The 22132-nt window shown below is 49.7% G+C and overlaps 1 protein-coding gene across 1 annotated transcript in view; it reads left to right on the top strand.

The window, feature by feature from the left end:
* Positions 1-22132, top strand: part of LOC133360375 (sodium-coupled monocarboxylate transporter 1-like) — a 38221-nt gene that overhangs the window by 4820 nt on the left and 11269 nt on the right. The window contains exons 3-12 of the mRNA XM_061579074.1: positions 3053-3104; positions 3324-3391; positions 4687-4841; positions 5903-6043; positions 7673-7802; positions 10289-10377; positions 15959-16071; positions 17090-17157; positions 19081-19167; positions 21309-21511. Coding sequence (XP_061435058.1) covers positions 3053-3104; positions 3324-3391; positions 4687-4841; positions 5903-6043; positions 7673-7802; positions 10289-10377; positions 15959-16071; positions 17090-17157; positions 19081-19167; positions 21309-21511 — 1106 coding nt within the window. The remainder of the gene's footprint in view (positions 1-3052; positions 3105-3323; positions 3392-4686; positions 4842-5902; positions 6044-7672; positions 7803-10288; positions 10378-15958; positions 16072-17089; positions 17158-19080; positions 19168-21308; positions 21512-22132) is intronic.

Here is a 22132-nt window from a genome sequence, read left to right as displayed (position 1 = left end):
GCCTTAGTCTGCCTCTGCAAACCTTCTGATTTCACATTGAACCCATGGGGAGCCTTAGTCTGGGTTAGTCGCTTGAATTATCACTGAACCCATGGGGAGCCTTAGTCTGGCTCAGTCGCTTGAATTGGCATTGAACCCATGGGGAGCCTTAGTCTGCCTCTGCGAACCTCCTGAATTCACATTGAACCCATGGGGAGCCTTAGTCTGCCTCTGCAAACTTCCTGATTTCACATTGAACCCATGGGGAGCCTTAGTCTGGCTCAGTCGCTTGAATTATCACTGAACCCTAGGGGAGCCTTAGTCTGGCTCAGTCGCTTGAATTGGCATTGAACCCATGGGGAGCCTTAGTCTGCCTCTGCGAACCTCCTGAATTCACACTGAACCCATGGGGAGCCTTAGTCTGGCTCAGTTAGTCTTTTGAATTGACATTAAACCCTGAGGGAGCCTTATTCTGGCTCAGTTAGTGGCTTGAATCGACCCTGAAACATAGGGAAGACTTAGTCTGGCTCTTTGAGCCTTTTTGAACGAACACTGAACAATAGGGGGCCATTAGTCTGGCTCTTTGAGCCTTTTTGAATGAACACTGAACAATAGGGGGCCCTTAGTCTGTCTCTTTGAGCCCTTTTTGAATGAACACTGAACAATAGGGGGCCATTAGTCTGGCTCTTTGAGCCTTTTTGAATGAACACTGAACAATAGGGGGCTCTTAGTCTGGCTCTTTGAGCATTTTAAATGAACACTGAACAATAGAGGGGCCTTAGTCTGGCTCTTTGAGCCTTTTTAAATGAACACTGAACAATAGAGGGGCCTTAGTCTGGCTCTATGAGCCTTTTTGAATGAACACTGAACAATAGGGGGCTCTTAGTGTGGCTCTTTGAGCCTTTTTGAATGAACACTGAACAATAGGGGGGCCTTAGTCTGGCTCTTTGAGCCTTTTGAATGAACACTGAACAATAGGGGGCCTTTAGTCTGGCTCTTTGAGCCTTTTTGAATGAACACTGAACAATAGGGGGGCATTAGTCTGGCTCTTTGAGCCTTTTTGAATGAACACTGAACAATAGGTGGTCATTATTCTGGCTCTTTGAGCCTTTTTGAATGAACACTGAACAATAGGGGGCTCTTAGTCTGGCTCTTTGAGCCTTTTTAATTGAACACTGAACAATAGGGGGCCATTAGTCTGGCTCTATGAGCCTTTTTGAATGAACACTGAACAATAGGGGGGCCTTAGTCTGGCTCTTTGAGCATTTTTAAATGAACACTGAACAATAGGGGGCCCTTAGTCTGGCTCTTTGAGCCTTTTTAAATGAACACTGAACAATAGGGGGCCCTTAGTCTGGCTCTTTGAGCCTTTTTAAATGAACACTGAACAATAGGGGGGCCATGAGTCTGGCTCTTTGAGCCTTTTGAATGAACACTGAACAATAGGGGGGCCATGAGTCTGGCTCTTTGAGCCTTTTGAATGAACACTGAACAATAGGGGGGCCATGAGTCTGGCTCTTTGAGCCTTTTGAATGGACACTGAACAATAGGGGGGCCATGAGTCTGGCTCTTTGAGCCTTTTTGAATGAACACTGAACAATAGGGGGCCATTAGTCTCTGGCTCTATGAGCCACGTGACAAGAGCTACACTTGATGTGGTGTGCCGGGGGTGAAACGGACATGCGTCTGGGTGCTCTGTGGTGAGGCCTAGTCGCTGGCTTCTTCACCGACAAGTCGTTGACTTCTTCACAGACGCTGTAGTCAATATTCAATGTCGCTGTGTTCTTCACAGACGCTGTATTCTATATTCAATGTCGCTGTCTTCTTCACAGACGCTGTACACGATATTCAATGTCTCTGTGTTCTTCACAGACGCTGTACACGATATTCAATGTCGCTGTCTTCTTCACAGACGCTGTAGTCAATATTCAATGTCTCTGTCTTATTCACAGACGCTGTAGTCAATATTCAATGTCGCTGTCTTCTTCACAGACGCTGTACACGATATTCAATGTCGCTGTCTTCTTCACAGACGCTGTACACGATATTCAATGTCGCTGTCTTCTTCACAGACGCTGTAGTCAATATTCAATGTCTCTGTCTTATTCACAGACGCTGTAGTCAATATTCAATGTCTCTGTCTTATTCACAGACGCTGTAGTCAATATTCAATGTCGCTGTCTTCTTCACAGACGCTGTAGTCAATATTCAATGTCTCTGTGTTCTTCACAGACGCTGTAGTCAATATTCAATGTCGCTAGTCTTCTTCACAGACGCTGTACACGATATTCAATGTCGCTGTCTTCTTCACAGACGCTGTACACGATATTCAATGTCTCTGTCTTCTTCACAGACGCTGTAGTCAATATTCAATGTCTCTGTGTTCTTCACAGACGCTGTACACGATATTCAATGTCTCTGTGTTCTTCACAGACGCTGTATTCAATATTCAATGTCGCTGTCTTCTTCACAGACGCTGTAGTCAATATTCAATGTCGCTGTCTTCTTCACAGACGCTGTAGTCAATATTCAATGTCTCTGTGTTCTTCACAGACGCTGTATTCAACATTCAATGTCTCTGTGTTCTTCACAGACGCTGTACACAATATTCAATGTCTCTGTGTTCTTCACAGACGCTGTACACAATATTCAATGTCGCTGTGTTCTTCACAGACGCTGTACACGATATTCAATGCCGCTGTGTTCTTCACAGACGCTGTACACAATATTCAATGCCGCTGTCTTCTTCACAGACGCTGTAGTCAATATTCAATGTCTCTGTGTTCTTCACAGACGCTGTACACGATATTCAATACCGCTGTGTTCTTCACAGACGCTGTACACGATATTCAATGCCGCTGTGTTCTTCACAGACGCTGTACACAATATTCAATGTCGCTGTGTTCTTCACAGACGCTGTACACGATATTCAATGTCTCTGTCTTCTTCACAGACGCTGTACACGATATTCAATGTCGCTGTCTTCTTCACAGACGCTGTACACGATATTCAATGTCTCTGTGTTCTTCACAGACGCTGTACACGATATTCAATGTCTCTGTGTTCTTCACAGACGCTGTACACGGGCATCGTGATCTTCGCTCCGGCTCTGGCCCTCAATCAAGGTGACCCGCACCGTGACGTCACACCCACGCCTTGTTGTTGACCTTCTGGTTGTGGTGGTGGTGGTGGCTGTGGTTGACATTGTTGTTGCTGTTGTTGTGGTTCGCTGTTGTGGTTGTTGGTTCACGTTGTGGTCACGTGGTGGGTGTTGTGTACGTTTTGGTCACGTGGTGGATGTTGTTGTTGTTGTAGTTGTTGATGTTGTTGTTGTCTTTGTCCAGTGACGGGGTTCGACCTGTGGGGTGCCGTGGTGTCGACCGGCATCATTTGCACTTTCTACTGCACCATGGTGAGCACTTACCATCAACATCAACATCACCATCAACATCACCATCAACATCACCATCAACATCACCACCCATCAACATCGCCCATCACCATCAACATCACCATCAACATCACCCATCAACATCACCACCCATCAACATCGCCCATCACCATCAACATCACCATCAACATCACCACCCATCAACATCGCCCATCACCATCAACATCACCATCAACATCACCCATCACCACCCATCAACATCGCCCATCACTCATCACTATCACCATCACTATCACCCATCACTATCACCATCAACATCGCCCATCACCACCCATCAACATCGCCCATCACTCATCACCATCATCCATCACCTTCGGTGGATCGGTGGGTGGATGAGTGGATGGATGAGAATGTGGGTGGACGAGTGGGTTTGGTTGATGGGTGGGTGAGCAGATGAGTGGGTGCGTCGATTAGTGGGTGTGTGGGTGGATGGGTGGTTAGATGGGTAGATGGGTGGGCGGGTGAATGAGTAGATGAGAATGTGGGTAGATGAGTGGGTCGGTTAATGGGTGGGTCAGAGGATCGGTGAGTAGGTGGGTGAATGGGTGGGTGGGTGAATGGGTGGGTGGATGAATGGGTGGGCAGGTGGATGAGTGAGTGGATAAGAATGTGTGTGGGTCGATGAGTGGGTCGGCTAATGGATGGGTTTATGGAACGGTGTGTGTATGGGTGGGTGGGTAAGTGAGTGGATAGGTGGATTGGTGAGTGGATGGGTGGGTGAGTGGGCGGGTGGGTGGGTGAGTGGATGCATGGTTGAGTGGATAGGTGGGTGGGTGAGTGGATGGATGGGTGGGTAATTGGGTGAGTGGGTGATTGAATGTGTGGATGGGTGAGTGGATAAGTGGGTGGGTGAGTGGATGGGTGAGTGGATGGATGGGTGTTTGGGTGGTTGGATGGGTGGGTGAATACGTGTGGATGGGTGAGTGAATGTGTGGATGGGTGAGTGGATAAGTGGGTGGGTGAGTGGATGGATGGGTGTTTGGGTGATTGGATGGGTGGGTGAGTACATGTGTGGATGGGTGAGTGAATGTGTGGATGGGTGAGTGGATAAGTGGGTGGGTGAGTGGATGGGTGAGTGGATGGATGGGTGTTTGGGTGATTGGATGGGTGGGTGAATTAATGTGTGGATGGGTGAGTGAATGTGTGGATGGATGGGTGAGTGGGCGAGTGGACGGACAGGCGGGCGATACGACCGGAGCGGCGTTTCTGAAAGGTCGATTGTGCGTCCACCCCCTCCCCCCCCCCCCTCTTGCCAGGGAGGCCTTAAGGCCGTAGTTTGGACCGACGTCTTCCAGGTGGGAATCATGGTGGCCGGTTTCGCGTCGGTCATCGTGCGCGGAGTCGTCGTGGTGGGCGACCTGAGTCACGTGTTCAACGTCTCCTCCGAGGGCGGCCGTCTCAACCTCCTCGAGTAAGAAAATCCATCTGTGCGGCGCTTCGAGCCTTATCTCCCACCCGGTGCGAGGGGGAGCGGTGGTGCAGAGGTTGGCGCGCCGCGCTGCGAACCCGGCGACCCGAGTTCGAATTCCCGGCCAACACCGGCGACGATTGTCTGAACCGATCCTGGGCCTACCCTAGGTCGACTCAACTTCAAATGAGTACCTGGTGCGGTGTGTAGTAAACATCGCCACTGGGGAGACAAAGACGGCCGGGCGTGGTGTTGACCACCCACCCCCCCCCCCCCCGTGTGCCGTGCCTGCCTACCTAGGTCCTCGGCTAACAGCACTTGCCCCAACAGTCTGTTAAGGCTACACGGGGGATCTTTGTCTTTGTTTGGAGTTTTTCTCGACAATGTGAAAAACTCCACATTGGTGAGTCGATTGAAACATGCTCCTCTGCTCATTGTCCACCCTCAGAGGTTTCCACTTCGTTGTCCACCAGTTGCTATCCACCCGTTGCTTGACCACCTCTCATTGTTCACCCATAGTTGCCCACTGACCAATGTCCACCTCCGATTGTCCACCCATCAATGTCCCACATCTAAATCTCCCCACCAACCGTTGTCCACCTCTAAGTCCACCTCGCAAATATCCACCTGTCCCACCCCATCGCTGCTGACCTCTAAGCGTCGCCCAATCCTCATTGCCAAACCATCAAATTTCAGAATCCGATTGTCCACCCATCAATGTCCCACATCTAAATCTCCACCAATCGTTGTCCACCTCTAAGTCCACCTCGCAAATATCCATCGCTGCCAACCTCTAAGCGTCGCCCAATCCCCATTGCCAAACCATCTAATTTCAGAATCCGATTGTCCACCCATCAATGTCCCACATCTAAATCTCCCCACCAACCGTTGTCCACCTCGAAGTCCACCTCGCAAATATCCACCCGTCCCACCCCATCGATGCCGACCTCGAAGCATCGCCCAATCCTCATTGCCAAACCATCAAATTTCAGAAATCCGTCTGTCCACCGCTCATTGCGCCACGCACCATTGTTCACCCCCCCTCCCCACTCCACCCGCGCCAGTTTCGACCCGGACCCACGGCGTCGCCACACGTTCTGGACGATCATCGTGGGCGGAACGTTCACCTGGGCGGGCATCTACGGCGTCAACCAGTCCCAGGTGCAGCGCTACATCTCCTGCCGCAGCCTGCGACAAGCAAAGCTGTGAGTGCGTTTGGAGTTGCCACTGGTTCTTCACGTTCTGTAGTTGTAGATGCTGCTGGTTCTTCACGTTCTGCAGATATATTTGCCACTTGTTCTTAATGTTATACAGATGTAGATGCCACTGGTTCTTCACGTTCTGCAGATGTAGATGCCGCTGGTTCTTCACGTTCTGCAGATGTAGATGCCACTGGTTCTTCACGTTCTGCAGATGTAGATCCTGCTGGTTCTTCACGTTCTGCAGATGTAGATGCCACTGGTTATTCACGTTCTGCAGATGTAGATGCCGCTGGTTCTTCACGTTCTGCAGATGTAGATCCTGCTGGTTCTTCACGTTCTGCAGATGTAGATGCCACTGGTTATTCACGTTCTGCAGATGTAGATCCTGCTGGTTCTTCACGTTCTGCAGATGTAGATGCCACTGGTTCTTCACGTTCTGCAGATGTAGATCCTGCTGGTTCTTCACGTTCTGCAGATGTAGATGCCACTGGTTATTCACGTTCTGCAGATGTAGATGCCACTGGTTCTTCACGTTCTGCAGATGTAGATCCTGCTGGTTCTTCACGTTCTGCAGATGTAGATGCCACTGGTTATTCACGTTCTGCAGATGTAGATGCCACTGGTTCTTCACGTTCTGCAGATGTAGATACCACTGGTTCTTCACGTTCTGCAGATGTAGATGCCACTGGTTCTTCACGTTTCTGCAGATGTAGATGCCACTGGTTCTTCACGTTCTGCAGATGTAGATGCCACTGGTTCTTCACGTTCTGTAGATGTAGATGCCACTGGTTCTTCACGTTCTGTAGATGTAGATGCCACTGGTTCTTCATGTTTTGCAGATATAGATGCCACTGGTTCTTCATGTTCTGTAGATGTAGATACCACTGGTTCTTCACGTTCTGCAGATGTAGATGCCACTGGTTCTTCACGTTCTGCAGATGTAGATGCCACTGGTTCTTCATGTTTTGCAGATATAGATGCCACTGGCTCTTCATGTTCTGTAGGTGTAGATGCCACTGGTTCTTCATGTTCTGCAGATGTAGATGCCACTGGTTTTTCACGTTCTGTAGATGTAGATGCCACTGGTTCTTCACGTTCTGCAGATGTAGATGCCACTGGTTCTTCACGTTCTGCAGATGTAGATGCTAATTCCCTTTGGCGCTCGTGTTTCTACTTTCTTGAAAGACTTACCAAGATATGTCTCGACAGTGGCTCTCTTCTTCTCTTCATAAGTCGTCTCGTGACAGGCAATAGCATCGTGAACAGCCGCAACTGGACACACGGGGACATTATGAGACCTCTTCTTGGTTCTTTCGTTAAAGTCACGTAGAAGGAAAATAATAAAATAATAAAAATAAAACATAATACAATTATTCTCACGACGTTTCGGCCACAACGCAAGCAGCCGTCCTCAGGTGAAGAACAGGTCTGTCGGTAAAGTCACGTAGAATGGGAAATAATAAAATAATAAACATAAAACATAATAAAATAATTCTCACGACGTTTCGGCCACAACACAAGCAGCCGTCTTCAGGTGGAGAAGAGATCTCTCATCTGTTCTCCACCTGAAGATGAATCCCTGCAGTCACGAAAGCTTCAAGTCTAGAATGTGTCTCTGTGGTATTGCCCCAGGTCTCTGTATTACAACCTGCTCGGCCTGTGGCTCATCCTGTCGTGTGCCGTGCTCTCCGGCCTCATCATGTTCACCATCTACCACGACTGCGACCCCTGGACCGCCGGCATCGTCGGTGCTTCTGACCAGGTGCGTCGCGGCTGCTGCTGCTGCTGCTGCTGCCAGCTGCTTCAGCTGCTGCTGCTGCTTTAGCTGCTGCTGCTCCAGCTGCTGCTCCAGCTGCTGCTGCTTCAGCTGCTGCTACTTCTGCTGCTGCTGCTGCTTCTGCTGCTGCTGCTCCAGCTGCTTCTGCTGCTGCTGCTGCTGCTCCAGCTGCTGCTGCTCCAGCTGCTGCTGCTTTAGCTGCTGCTGCTTCTGCTGCTGCTTCTGCTGCAGCAGCTGCTGCTGCTGCTTCTGCTGCAGCTGCTGCTGCTCCAGCTGCTGCTGCTGCTCCAGCTGCTGCTGCTGCTTCAGCTGCTGCTGATACTGCTGCTGCTGCTTCTGCTGCTGCTTCTGCTGCTGCTGTTGTTTCTGCTGCAGCTGCTGCTGCTTCCGCTGCTGTTGATGCTTCAGCTGCTGCTGATACTGCTGCTGCTTCTGCTGCTGCTGCTGCTGTTGTTTCTGCTGCAGCTGCTGCTGCTTCCGCTGCTGTTGATGCTCCAGCTGCTGCTTCAGCTGATGCTTCTGCTGCTCCAGCTGCTCCTGCTGCTGATGCTCCAGCTGCTGCTGCTGCTCCAGCTGCAGCTGCTGCTCCAGCTGCTGCTGATGCTTCAGCTGCCAACACTTGCCAGAGCTCTGCAGGTCACCCTCTGTTAAATCATTGTTTCATTGATACAATGTGTCTCATTGGTACAATGTGTCTCATTGGTACAATGTGTCTCATTGGTACAATGCGTTTCATTGGTACAATGCGTTTTATTGGTGCAATGTGTTTCATTGGTACAATGTGTTTCATTGGTACAATGTGTCTCATTGGTACAATGTGTCTCATTGGTACAATGTCTCATTGGTACAATGTGTTTCATTGGTACAATGTGTTCCATTGGTACAATGTGTCTCATTGGTACAATGTGTCTCATTGGTACAATGTGTCTCATTGGTACAATGTCTCATTGGTACAATGTGTTTCATTGCTACAATGTGTTTCATTGCTACAATGTGTTTCATTGCTACAATGTGTTTCATTGCTACAATGTGTTTCATTGGCACAATGTGTTTCAATGGTACAATGTGTTTTATTGGTACAATGTGTTCCATTGGTACAATGTGTCTCATTGGTACAATGTGTCTCATTGGTACAATGTGTCTCATTGGTACAATGTCTCATTGGTACAATGTGTTTCATTGCTACAATGAGTTTCATTGCTACAATGTGTTTCATTGCTACAATGTGTTTCATTGCTACAATGTGTTTCATTGGCACAATGTGTTTCAATGGTACAATGTGTTTTATTGGTACAATGTGTTTCATTGGTACAATGTGTTTTATTGCTACAATGTGTTTCATTGGTACAATGTGTTTCATTGCTACAATGCGTTTCATTGCTACAATGTGTTTCATTGCTACAATGTGTTTCATTGCTACAATGTGTTTCATTGCTACAATGTGTTTCATTGGCACAATGTGTTTCAATGGTACAATGTGTTTCATTGGTACAATGTGTTTCATTGGTACAATGTTTTATTGCTACAATGTGTTTCATTGCTACAATGTGTTTCATTGCTACAATGTGTTTCATTGGCACAATGTGTTTCAATGGTACAATGTGTTTTATTGCTACAATGTGTTTCATTGGTACAATGTGTTTCATTGGTACAATGTGTTTCATTGGTACAATGTGTTTCATTGATACAATGTGTTTCATTGCTACAATGTGTCTCATTGCTACAATGTGTCTCATTGGTACAATTTGTTTCATTGGTATAATGTGTCTCATTGCTACAATGTGTTTCATTGGTACAATGCGTTTCATTGCTACAATGTGTTTCATTGCTACAATGTGTTTCATTGGTACAATGTGTCTCATTGGTACAATGTGTTTCATTGCTACAATGTGTTTCATTGGTACAATGAGTTTCATTGGTACAATGCGTTTCATTGGTACAATGTGTTTCATTGGTACAATGTGTTTCATTGGTAAAATGTGTTTCATTGGTACAATGTGTCTCATTGCTACAATGCGTCTCACTGGTACAATGCATCTCACTGGTACAATGAAAATCAACATCACACATTTAGAGCATTTGGCTGCTATAACATTTCACCTAATCATCCTGCTACCGCTGATGATAGCTGTTGATTCTGTTGATGCAGATTATGCTATTGTTGCTGTTGCCGATGATGATGGCTGATGATGCTGCTGATGGAGATGATGTTATTGTTGCTATTGCCGATGATGATGGCTGATGATGCTGCTGATGATGATCCTGCTGTTGATGATGATCATGCTGATGATGATCCTGCTGCTGATGATGCTCGTGCTGATGATGATACTGGTGATGCTGCTGCTGCTAACGCTGATGACGACGCTGCTGATGATGACCGTGCTGATGATGACACTGGTGATGTTGCTGCTGCTGCTAACGCTGCTGCTGCTGCTGATGATGATGTTGACGCTCTTGGTGTTCATCTGCAGCTCATCCCCTACTTGACCCTCGACATCCTGCGGGATTTCCCTGGCGTCCCAGGCCTCTTCGTGGCCTGCGCCTACAGCGGAACGCTCAGGTGAGTGAGATGTTGACTACCTCGCCTGGTGCACAGGAGGTCGTGGGTTCGATCCCGACCCTGTTTGCGTCTCTCTCTCATTATCATCATCATCACGGTGGCGAGGAGATGTTAACTACCTCGCCTGGTGCACAGGAGGTCGTGGGTTCGATCCCGACCCTGACGCCTGCTGCTGTATATTTGGAGTTTGCGTCTCTCATCATCATCACGGTGGCGAGGAGATGTTAACTACCTCGCCTGGTGCACAGGAGGTCGTGGGTTCGATCCCGACCCTGACGCCTGCTGCTGTATATTTGGAGTTTGCGTCTCTCATCATCATCACGGTGGCGAGGAGATGTTAACTACCTCGCCTGGTGCACAGGAGGTCGTGGGTTCGATCCCGACCCTGACGCCTGCTGCTGTATATTTGGAGTTTGCGTCTCTCTCTTTCTCGTGAAGGGCAGTGGGTGGTGAGGGGGCAGTGGGTGGTGAGGGGCAGTTGGTGGCGAGGGGGCAGTGTGTGTGTGTGTGCATGTGTGTGGGTGTGTGCGTGTGTGTGGGTGTGTGTGTGGGTGTGGGTGTGTGGGTGCGTGTGTGTGCGTGTGTGTGTGCGTGGGTGTGTGTGTGTGTGTGAGTGGTGGTGGGTTGAGCGTGTGTGAGAGAGTCTGGGTTCGTGCCGGATGATCCTGGTAGCACAAGTAGCTACTACATGTGCAGTAACTACTACACGTATAGTAGCTACTACACGTGTAGTAGCTACTACACGTGTAGTAGCTGCACGTGTAGTAGCTACTACACGTGTAGTAGCTACTACACGTGTAGTAGCTGCACGTGTTGTAGCTACACATGTAGTAGCTACACGTGTAGTAGCTACACGTGTAGTAGCTACACGTGTTGTAGCTACACGTGTTGTAGCTACACGTGTAGTAGCTACACGTGTAGTAGCTGCACGTGTAGTAGCTGCACGTGTTGTAGCTACACGTGTAGTAGCTACACGTGTAGTAGCTGCACGTGCAGTAGCTGCACGTGTAGTAGCTGCACGTGTAGTAGCTGCTACACTATACACTCAACACTACGCTATACACTACACTTTATACTACACTCTACACTACACTTTATACTACACTATACACTACACTATACACGCATGGGGTGTTCTCAGGCCCCGTTGTTTAAGTGCGCCTGTAAATCCACTTCATTGTTCGTATTATTATCATTGGGGGAACACAGGTGTGAGTGAGATAGTGGTGGTGGTGGGGCAGCAGGGCAGGTGAGATGACTAAGAAAGAACATCCATTTGACACGAAACCCCCTTTCAAAAGCACTTTGTCCCCAGCAGTTTAAACACGAACCCAAGTGGATCTTGACTACGTGGAGTGTGTCTGCGTGTTCGTGTGTGTGTGCGTGTTCGTGTGTGTGCGTGTGTGTGTGTCTGTGTGTGTGTGCTCAGCCTTCAGTGAAGTACCTGATACGGGTGTGTGAACACCGGCACTAGGGAGACAAAGGCCCCCATAGAGACCGATAGAGAAAGTAAGAGACGCATGGAGACCAGAAGTCGCAACTGGGTACCCGATACCCGTACCCTACCCGATACCCGGCTACCCAGTACCCTGCCGGGTACGGGTACCCGTTTGCAACCCTGGTGCGGCCGGGTACGGGTAGGCCGTGAGTCACTGGTGAGTCACCGTTTGTCACTCATTTCCCAACGTCTTGTCTCTTCTCACAATTCAAGTTCCTAGAATCAACCCACCCGCGCCTGCAACATGGCTTCATCCCAGAGATCGCAATCAGGTACCCGATACCCGTACCCTACCCCTACCCGTACCCAGCCGGGTACGGGTAGGGTACGGGTACGGCTGGGTACGGGTACCCGTTTGCGACCCTGGTGCGGCCGGGTACGGGTACGGGTAAGGAATCAAAACCCGTTTGCGACCTCTGATGGAGACCCAGAGAGACCCACCGAGACCGCACATTAAACCCACGTGTTGCCTGCCCTCCTTTGAGAGAGGAACAGTAACAGGACGGGAACTCAAACCTGCGATCCCTTATCAGTGCCCTACCTTATTACAGACCAATTCAGAACTTATCAGTCACCCCGTGCCACTTATAAATCTCAGCGTTCATCCTACAAAGTCTCATCACAAGGGAGAAACACTAAACGAATAGACGATCACCACCACTACACTCACCACTACACTCACTACTACTACACTCACCACTAGTACACTCACCACTACACTCACCACTAGTACACTCACCACTAGTACACTCACCACTACTACACTCACCACCACTAGTACACTCACCACTAGTACACTCACCACTACTACACTCACCACCACTAGTACACTCACCACTACTACACTCACCACGAGAACACTCACCACTAGTACACTCACCACTAGGACACTCACCACTACGACACTCACCACTACACTCACCACCACTACACTCACCACTAGTACACTCACCACTACACTCACCACCACTACACTCACCACTAGTACACTCACCACTACACTCACCACTAGTACACTCACCACTAGTACACTCACCACTAGTACACTCATCACTAGCACAAACACTACGAGTACACTCACCACTAGCACACTCACCACTAGCACACTCACCACTGCATCCCTGTCAACCTCTTATCAGTGCCCTACCTTATTACGGACCAATTCAGAACTTATCGATCACCCCGTGCCACTTATAATCTCAGCGTTCATCATACATCACAGTCCCATCACAAGGGAGAAACACCAACGAATAAACGCAATTTTTGTTTTGCCCGTATTGAAACGGCTGTGCGCCTATGGACCTGAAAAAACTCAATTTCCCTGTACAAGAAAACGGGGTAAAACCGTGCGGGTTGACACGGTATGCAAACTTTCTCTCTCTCTGCTGAAGCCTCTCTCGTCTTTGGGCAGCAGCAGCCAGCAGATCTCAACATTGGCACAGCAACTACTGCTCTTGTCACCATTGACAGGCAGACGAGTGTTTAGCGATGCACGTGTTGAACGTTGTGCTGGTGATGCTGCTACTGCTGCTGCTGTTGTTCTTATTATTATTACGAGGTTGAATATCGATGTGGCGTCGTTAAACCCCGCAGCCAACCCCGACACACGAAGCCGATGAGTAAAAATGGTTCGTCGCGTAGACAAAACGTGGACAGTGCGTTACCCAGTTTGGCATACACCGGTAGTAGTGATAATAAGAACAACGATAATGAACACATTTCTGCTGCAGAGGGAGCTGGTAGGAACGTTGGGTTTCTCGGTCAATGGCCAGGGTCAACGGCGGCGTGGTGTATTCCGCAAATATGCCCGACTGTGAGGGCGGGCACAAGCCGGCGTGAGTAGGTGAAACGTTGAGTTTTATAAGGGCACCACGGGGTGACCAGCCCCTCCCCACCCAGCCCCACCCCTCCCACCCCCCACCCAGCCCCTCCCCACATTCCCCTCTTCACCCAGCCCCACCCCTCCCAATTTTTGGATTCACGACGGACGGACGGACACAATAATCCCCTGTGGGCTGGTGGAACCAGGTGGTTCCTACCAGTGTAATTCCATTTATAGAGCGGCTCTTCATCAATAATATCAAAGCGCTGTACAGGACACAGCAGCAGCTGCATAAAAATAATGACATTATTAATACAAAAAATTAAAATCCATTTACTAAATGAACTCAAAGTTGAATAAGCGGAAGCGTTTAAAAATAGGGGTTTAAAAAAAACCGCAATTTTTAAACAAAATTGTGCTCCAGACAGAGAGAGAGATTTTTCGATTTAAAGCTTTCGTGACTGCAGGGATTCATCTTCTTGGTTCTTTCGGTAAAAGTCACGTAGAATGGAAATAATAAAATAATAAAAATTAAACAGACCTGGTCTTCACCTGAGGACGGCTGCTTGCGTTGTGGCCGAAACGTCGTGAGAATTATTTTATTATGTTTTATTTTATTATTTTATTCTTTCCATTCTACGTGACTTTACCGAAAGAACCAGGAAGAAGAGAGAGAGAGATCTTTCCGATGTTTGGTGGAAGAGCGTTCCACAGCCTGGGGGCTGACACGGGAAAATAAATCACGGTCGGAAACATAATCCCCCAAGGCTCGTAATTATGATATATAATATTCAAATGTGCTCAAAATGTCCCCGCCAAATATATTGCTATGAAAAGAATGTCTATGCTATGTAAATAAAAACAACACTTTGCTAAACCTTGGCCACAATATCTGGACTTGCCTTCATATAAATCAATGCGTATAGATTTCTTTTTCGATTTAAAGCTTTCGTGACTGCAGGGATTCATCTTCTTGGTTCTTTCGGTAAAGTCACGTAGAAGGGAAATAATAAAATAATAAAAGTAAAGCATAATTAAAAAAATATTTTATTTTCACGTAGAAGGGAAATAATAATAAAAAAATAACACATAATAAAATAATATTTTTTTATGTTTTATTTTAAAATAATTATTTTATTATGTTTTATTGATTTTATTTTATTATTTCCCTTCTACGTGACTTTACCGAAAGAACCAAGAAGCGTAGATTTCTGTTTATATGATTGTGGTTATGGTTGTACTTTATCAATCCCTAATCTCTGCCATTACATACAACGATACAAGAAATGGTAAAAAAAAAAAGTAAAAACAGAACCATGTAATTCAATGCACTATTAGACATTATTGGTAAATTCTAGATGTGAAGCTTTCGTGACTGCAAGGATTCATATTCTTAGGTTTTTTCGGTAAAGTCACGTAGGTAAAACATTAAAATTTATAAAAGTAAAATAAAATAAAAATAACGACGTTTCGGAGGCAACACAAGCTTCCGTCTTCAGGTGGAACCGTCACAGCCACGACAGCTGTATCAAGTAAATGAGAGATTACAAGAGCTACCATTATATAGGTAGCTCTTGTAATCTCTCACTTACTTGATACAGCTGTCGTGGCTGTGACGGTTCCACCTGAAGACGGAAGCTTGTGTTGCCTCCGAAACGTCGTGATTTTTATTTTATTTTACTTTTATTAATTTTAATGTTTTACCTACGTGACTTTACCGAAGAAACCTAAGAATATTATTGGTAAATATAAATAAAAAGTCCATCCCATGTGTGAGTGAATTTTTTAATATTTTAGGCAGAAATTTTGTTTCAAAATTTTGATATTTTTCTGGGTCGGGACCCCCAGACCCCCTGGAAGATTTGGTCCCCCCCAATGTTGACACCATGGCTACGGCCTTGGTAGACCTTGAGGGGGGGGCGGGGGGGGGGGTAACGTGTCCTTGTCACTGCGGTGTTTGTCGGAGAGTGTGGCCCCGCACACGCGAGGTTGAGCTACGAGAACCGTGACAATTCGTGGGATGATGACGACTACGACAACTACAACCTGATTCATCAGGTGATAACCAGAAAGTTTGTCTTCGTGCCACCCCCCCCCCCCCCCACGTGCTACCCCCCCTCCCCCCACGCCCTACCCCCCTCCCCCCCACGTCCTCCCCCCTCCCCCCACATCCTACCCCCCTCCCCCCACGTCCTACCCCCCTCCCCCCACGTCCTACCCCCCTCCCCCCACGTGCCCCCCCCCCCCCCCCACGTGCTCAGCACGGTCTCCTCCAGCATCAACGCTCTGGCCGCCGTGACGGTGGAGGACCTCGTGAGGCCGTGCTGCCCGGGCCTCGACCCACGCACCCTCTCGCGCCTCTCCATGGCCGCCAGTACGTAAGGGGGGGGGGGCGGGGGGGGCGGGGGGGGTGGGGGGCCCCCCCCTTTTTTTGGTGCCTTCAGTTGTGCCAGGAGACGTCGTCGGGGTTTGCCCGCTGGGTCGCGCGGTGTCCCTTTAAAGCGCGCAACTCGCGGGGCCGGGGGTTTCGTCCTCGTTGGGACTCATCAGCGTAGACCGCTATCGTAACAGGGGCAGTGGTGAGACAAAGTGGCGACTGTGGGCCGGGTTTCATGCTCATTAGGAATCATCAGCGTAGACCGCTATCAGAACGGGGGCAGCGTTGAGACAAAGCGCGCAAATTGTGGGCCGGGTTTCATTCTCACTGGGACTCATCAGTGCAGACCGCCATCGTAACAGGGCAGTAGTGAGACAAAGTGGCGACTGTGGGCCGGGTTTCATTCTCACTGGGACTCATCAGTGTAGACCGCTATCGGAACAGAGCAGTAGTGAGACAAAGTGGCGACTTGTGGGCCGGGTTTCATCCTCACTGGGACTCATCAGTGTAGACCGCCATCAGAACTGGGGCAGTGGGTGAGACAAAGTGGCGACTTGTGGGCGGGTTTCATTCTCACTGGGACTCATCAGTGTAGATCGCCTTCGGAACAGGGCGTGAGAATTGTATTTTATGATGTTTTATTTTTATTATTTTATTATTTCCCTTCTACGTGACTTTACCGACACACCTGTTCTTCACCTGAGGACGGTTGCTTGCGTTTGTGGCCGAAACGTCGTGAGAATTGTATTTTATTATGTTTTATTTTTATTATTTTATTATTTCCCTTCTACGTGACTTTACCGAAAGAACCAAGGAAATGAGCACAGCTCCTTCGGGAACCGCTCAAGGCTGTTTTTCTCTTTAAAAAAAAAATTTTGCACAACAACAACAACGACAACAACAACAAACAGCAGCAGAGGCAGATTGCCTCGCGCCACGTGGCGTGTCACGCGACACCTCGCTCCTGGTAACCCAACGCGCTCTGATTCCTCGCTCACCCCTCCCCTCCCCCCAGGCCTCCTCTACGGCGTTGTGTGCATCGCCATGGCGGTGTTGGCGTCTGTCATGGGCAGCCTCCTACAGGTGAGGGCAGCGTCGCACCACCCCCACCCCCCCAGGGGGCAGCGTCTCAGAGGGAGCGTCACGGGGCAGGGTCTCAGGTGCAGCGTCCAAGGAATTCTAGATTTGAAGCTTTCGTGACTGCAACGATTCATACTCTTCGGGTGTTTTCCGTAAAGTCACGTGGGTGAAAAAATTATGATAAAATAAAATTATAATAAATGAAAATAAATTTCGATGTAAAGCTTTCGTGACTGCAGGGAGTCATCTTCTTGGTTCTTTCGGTAAAGTCACGTAGAAGGGAAATCATAAAATAATAAAAAATAAAACATAATAAAATAATTCTCACGACGTTTCGGCCACAACGCAAGCAGCCGTCCTCAGGTGAAAACCAGACGCTGTCGCCTCGACAGACCTGGTTTTCACCTGAGGATGGCTGCTTGCGTTGTGGCCGAAACGTCGTGAGAATTATTTTATTATGTTTTATTTTATTATTTTATTACTTCCCTTCTACGTGACTTCGCCGAAAGAACCAAGAAGATGAAAATAAATTATGATAAAATAAAATAATAATAAATGAAAATAACTGAATTAAATCACGACGTTTCGGAGGCAACACAAGTCTCCGTCTTCAGGTGGGACCGTCACAGCCAAATTGACTGTATCTTGATTTAATTCAGTTATTTTCATTTATTCTTATTATTTTATTGTATTATTATTATTTTACCTACGTGACTTTACCGAAAAAACCTTAGAGCCAGCGTCCAAGGGGCAGCGTCTCAGGGCAGCGTCACATGGGCAGTGTCCCAGGGGGCAGCGTGACAGGGCAACGTCCCAGAGGGCAGCGTCCACATATATTCTGTAACAGGCTGTAGGGGCAAGTGCTGTTAGCGAGTAGCAGCACCTATGAAGGCTACCGGCGCTGTGGCACACGAGGGGGTGGGTGGCCAGCACCACGCCCGTCCGCCTTTGTCTCCCCAAGTGGCGATGATCTTTCCACACCGCAAACGAGGTACTCATTTGAGGCCGAGTCGACCTAGGGGAAGCTTTAGGAGCGGTTCAGATGATCGTCACTGGCGGTGTTGACGATGATGATGACGATGATGATGACGATGATGATTATGATGATGATGACAATGATGATGATGATGACGATGACGATGATGATTATGATGATGATGACGATGATGACGACGATGATGACGATGATGATGACGACGATGATGACGATGATGACGATGATGATTATGATGATGACGATGATGATTGACGATGATGATGATGACGATGATGATGACGATGATGATGATGACGATAATGACGATGATGACGATGATGATGATGACGATGATGACGATGATGACGATGATGATGACGACGATGATGACGATGATGACGACGATGATGATGATGATGACGATGATGATGACGACGACGATGATGACGATGACGATGATGATGACGACGATGATGACGATGATGACGATGATGACGACGATGATGACGATGATGATGATCATGATGACGATGATGATGACGACGATGATGACGACGCTGACGATGATGACGACGATGATGATGACGATGACGATGATGATCATGACGCTGACGACGATAATGATGACGATGATGACAATGATGATGACGATGATGACGATGATGACGCTGACGATGATGACGATGATGCTGCTGCCACGTTCGTATGATGCGCCCCCGTGACTGCGAGGTTCGAGACGAGGTCGAGGGGTAGAGGGGGGCGAGGGGGACAAGGGGGAGAGGGGGACAGGAGGTCGAGGGCGACGAGAGGGCGAGGGGGACGAGGGGGCGAGGGGTGCGAGGACGCGAGCCCTGACGAGGCACGGCCTGCCCCAGGTGTGAGCGCGGCCCCGGGCAGGTGAGGACACCCCACGTGACGCGCGTGTTTGCTTTCTGCGCCGATTGTTGCAGGCGGCGCTCAGCATATTCGGCATGATGGGGGGTCCCCTGCTGGGCCTCTACACGCTTGGAATGGTGTTCCCCTACGCCAACTCCAGCGTGAGTCCAAGTGTGTGCGCGTGTTTGTTTTGTCCTGCCACCAAAGAGAGCGTGGGATCGGAGGTTGAGATTTGATTTGGATTTTTCGCTCCTCTAATTCTGGTGACCCGAAGTCACTCTCGCGCACGAGACTCTTCTTGCGTTTGCTCTCATTCGGTTGAACAAGATCACCATCTCATTCGCTCACCATCTCACTCGCTCATTCGCTTACCCACTCACCCACCCATCTGACTCACCCACCGCTAATTCACTCACCCACCATCTCACGCATCCACCATCTCATTCACCCACTCATTCATGCACCCACCCACTCATTCGCTCATCCACCATCTCACTCACCCACTCATTCATGCACTCACACACCATCTGACTCACCCTCTCATTCACCCACTCATTCATGCACTCACCCAACATTTCATTCACCCACTCATTCATGCACTCACTCACCATGTGACTCGCGCACTCATTCACCCACTCATGCATGCACTCACCCATAATCTCATTCACCCACTCATTCATGCACTCACCCACCATCTGACTCACCCACTCATTCACCCACTCATTCATGCACTCACCCACCATCTCATTCACCCACTCATTCATGTACTCACCCATGATCTCATTCACCCACTCATTCACCCACTCACCCACCATCTGACTCACCCTCTCATTCACCCACTCATTCATGCACTCACCCAACATCTGACTCATCCTCTCATTCACCCACTCATTCATGCACTCACTCATCTCATTCACCCTCTCATTCACCCACTCATTCATGCACTCACCCACCATCTCATTTACCCACTCATGAATGCACTCACCCATCATCTCATTCACCCACTCATTCATGCATTCACCCATCATCGCATTCCTCCACTCATTTATGCACTCACCCACCATCTCATTCACCCACTCATTCATGCACTCACCCACCATCTGACTCACCCACTCATTCATGCACTCACCCACCATCTGACTCACCCACTCATTCACCCACTCATTTATGCACTCACCCACCATCTCATTCACCCACTCATTCATGCACTCACCCACCATCTGACTCACCCACTCATTCATGCACTCACCCACCATCTGACTCACCCACTCATTCACCCACTCATTCATGCATTCACCCACCATCTCGCTCCCCCAATCATTCGTGGATCCACACGTATTTATTAACTCCACGCAGCCAGTCGTTCTTGCAAGCGAGACTAGCCTGGCATTTTTGAGTTCGCACCTGAATACACAAAATGAAAACGTGAATCGTGAACCCGCCCCTGCTACTGCTACTCTCCCTACTGCTGCTCCTGCTGCTACTGCTCCTGTTCCTGCTGCTGCTACTGCTGCTGCTGCTACTGCTGCTACTGCTCCTGTTCCTGCTGCTGCTGCTCCTGCTGCTGCTGCTACTGCTGCTGCTGCTCTGCTGCTACTGCTGCTACTGCTGCTGCTACTACTGCTCCTGCTACTGCTGCTGCTCCTGCTACTGCTGCTGCTGCTCCTGCTACTGCTGCTGCTGCTGCTCCTGCTGCTGCTGCTCCTGCTGCTGCTGCTGCTACTACTGCTCCTGCTACTGCTGCTGCTCCTGCTACTGCTGCTGCTGCTCCTGCTACTGCTGCTGCTGCTGCTCCTGCTGCTGCTGCTCCTGCTGCTGCTGCTGCTACTACTGCTCCTGCTACTGCTGCTGCTCCTGCTACTGCTGCTGCTGCTCCTGCTACTGCTGCTGCTACTACTGCTCCTGCTACTGCTGCTGCTCCTGCTGCTGCTGCTCCTGCTGCTACTGCTACTGCTGCTACTGCTCCTGCTACTGCTGCTGCTCCTGCTACTGCTGCTACTGCTGCTGCTCCTGCTGCTGCTGCTACTGCTGCTGCTGCTACTGCTGCTACTGCTCCTGTTCCTGCTGCTGCTGCTCCTGCTGCTGCTGCTCCTGCTGCTGCTGCTACTGCTGCTGCTGCTCCTGCTGCTGCTGCTGCTCCTGCTGCTGCTGCTGCTGCTCCTGCTGCTCCTGCTGCTACTGCTGCTGCTGCTCCTGCTGCTACTGCTGCTGCTCCTGCTGCTGTTGCTCCTGCTGCTGCTACTATTGCTGCTGCTGCTACTGCTGCCTGCCTGCCGTGATTGTGCGCTCCGTTGGCTGTCAGGGCGCCCTCGTGGGTCTGGCTCTGGGCTTCGGCCTCTCGCTGTGGCTGGGGGTCGGGGCCCAGGTCTACCCGCCGCTGGCCCACAGGACGATGCCCCTCGCGCTCTCCACGGCGGGATGCCGCCTCCTGAACGCGACGATGAGCAACAGCAGCAGCAGCAGCGGCGCACACGACTCGTACTCCTCGCCTGCTGATCATGGCAGGCGAGTGGGCAGGCGCAGACAGCACCAGCTGGCAACGCCACTACTACACCATCAACACTACTACACCACTACAACAACACTACTACACCACTACTACTACACCACCAACACCACTACACCACCATCACTACCACTACACCACCACCACCACCCCCACTACACCACCACCAACACCACCACTACCAACACCACCACCACTACCACACCAACACCACCACCACCCCCCACCACCCCCACCACCACCCACCAACACCACCCACCCACCACCACCCCCTACCGCCACCCCTCACCACCACCCCCCCACCACCCCACCATCCACCACCACCACCCACCCACCACCACCACCCCCCACCACCACCCCCCACCAAACTCCACCACCACCCCCACCACCACCACCCCCCACCACCACCACCCCCCCACCAGACACACACACACCCACGTCGTAGCTCGAGAGCTACCCACACTCTACCCCACCACCACCACGACCACCACGTGACCTGCCTGCCCTGTACCACCACGTGACCTGCCTGCCCTGTACCACCACGTGACCTGCCTGCCCTGTACCACCACGTGACCTGCCTGCCCTGTACCACCACGTGAGTGAGGGGGGGTGGGGATTGA

Source organism: Lethenteron reissneri, chromosome 68, assembly GCF_015708825.2.
Source record: "Lethenteron reissneri isolate LAM-NWPU_2019-01 chromosome 68, ASM1570882v1, whole genome shotgun sequence".
In the NCBI taxonomy this organism is placed as follows: Eukaryota; Metazoa; Chordata; class Hyperoartia; order Petromyzontiformes; family Petromyzontidae; genus Lethenteron; species Lethenteron reissneri.
This window is presented reverse-complemented; position numbering and strand designations above follow the sequence as displayed.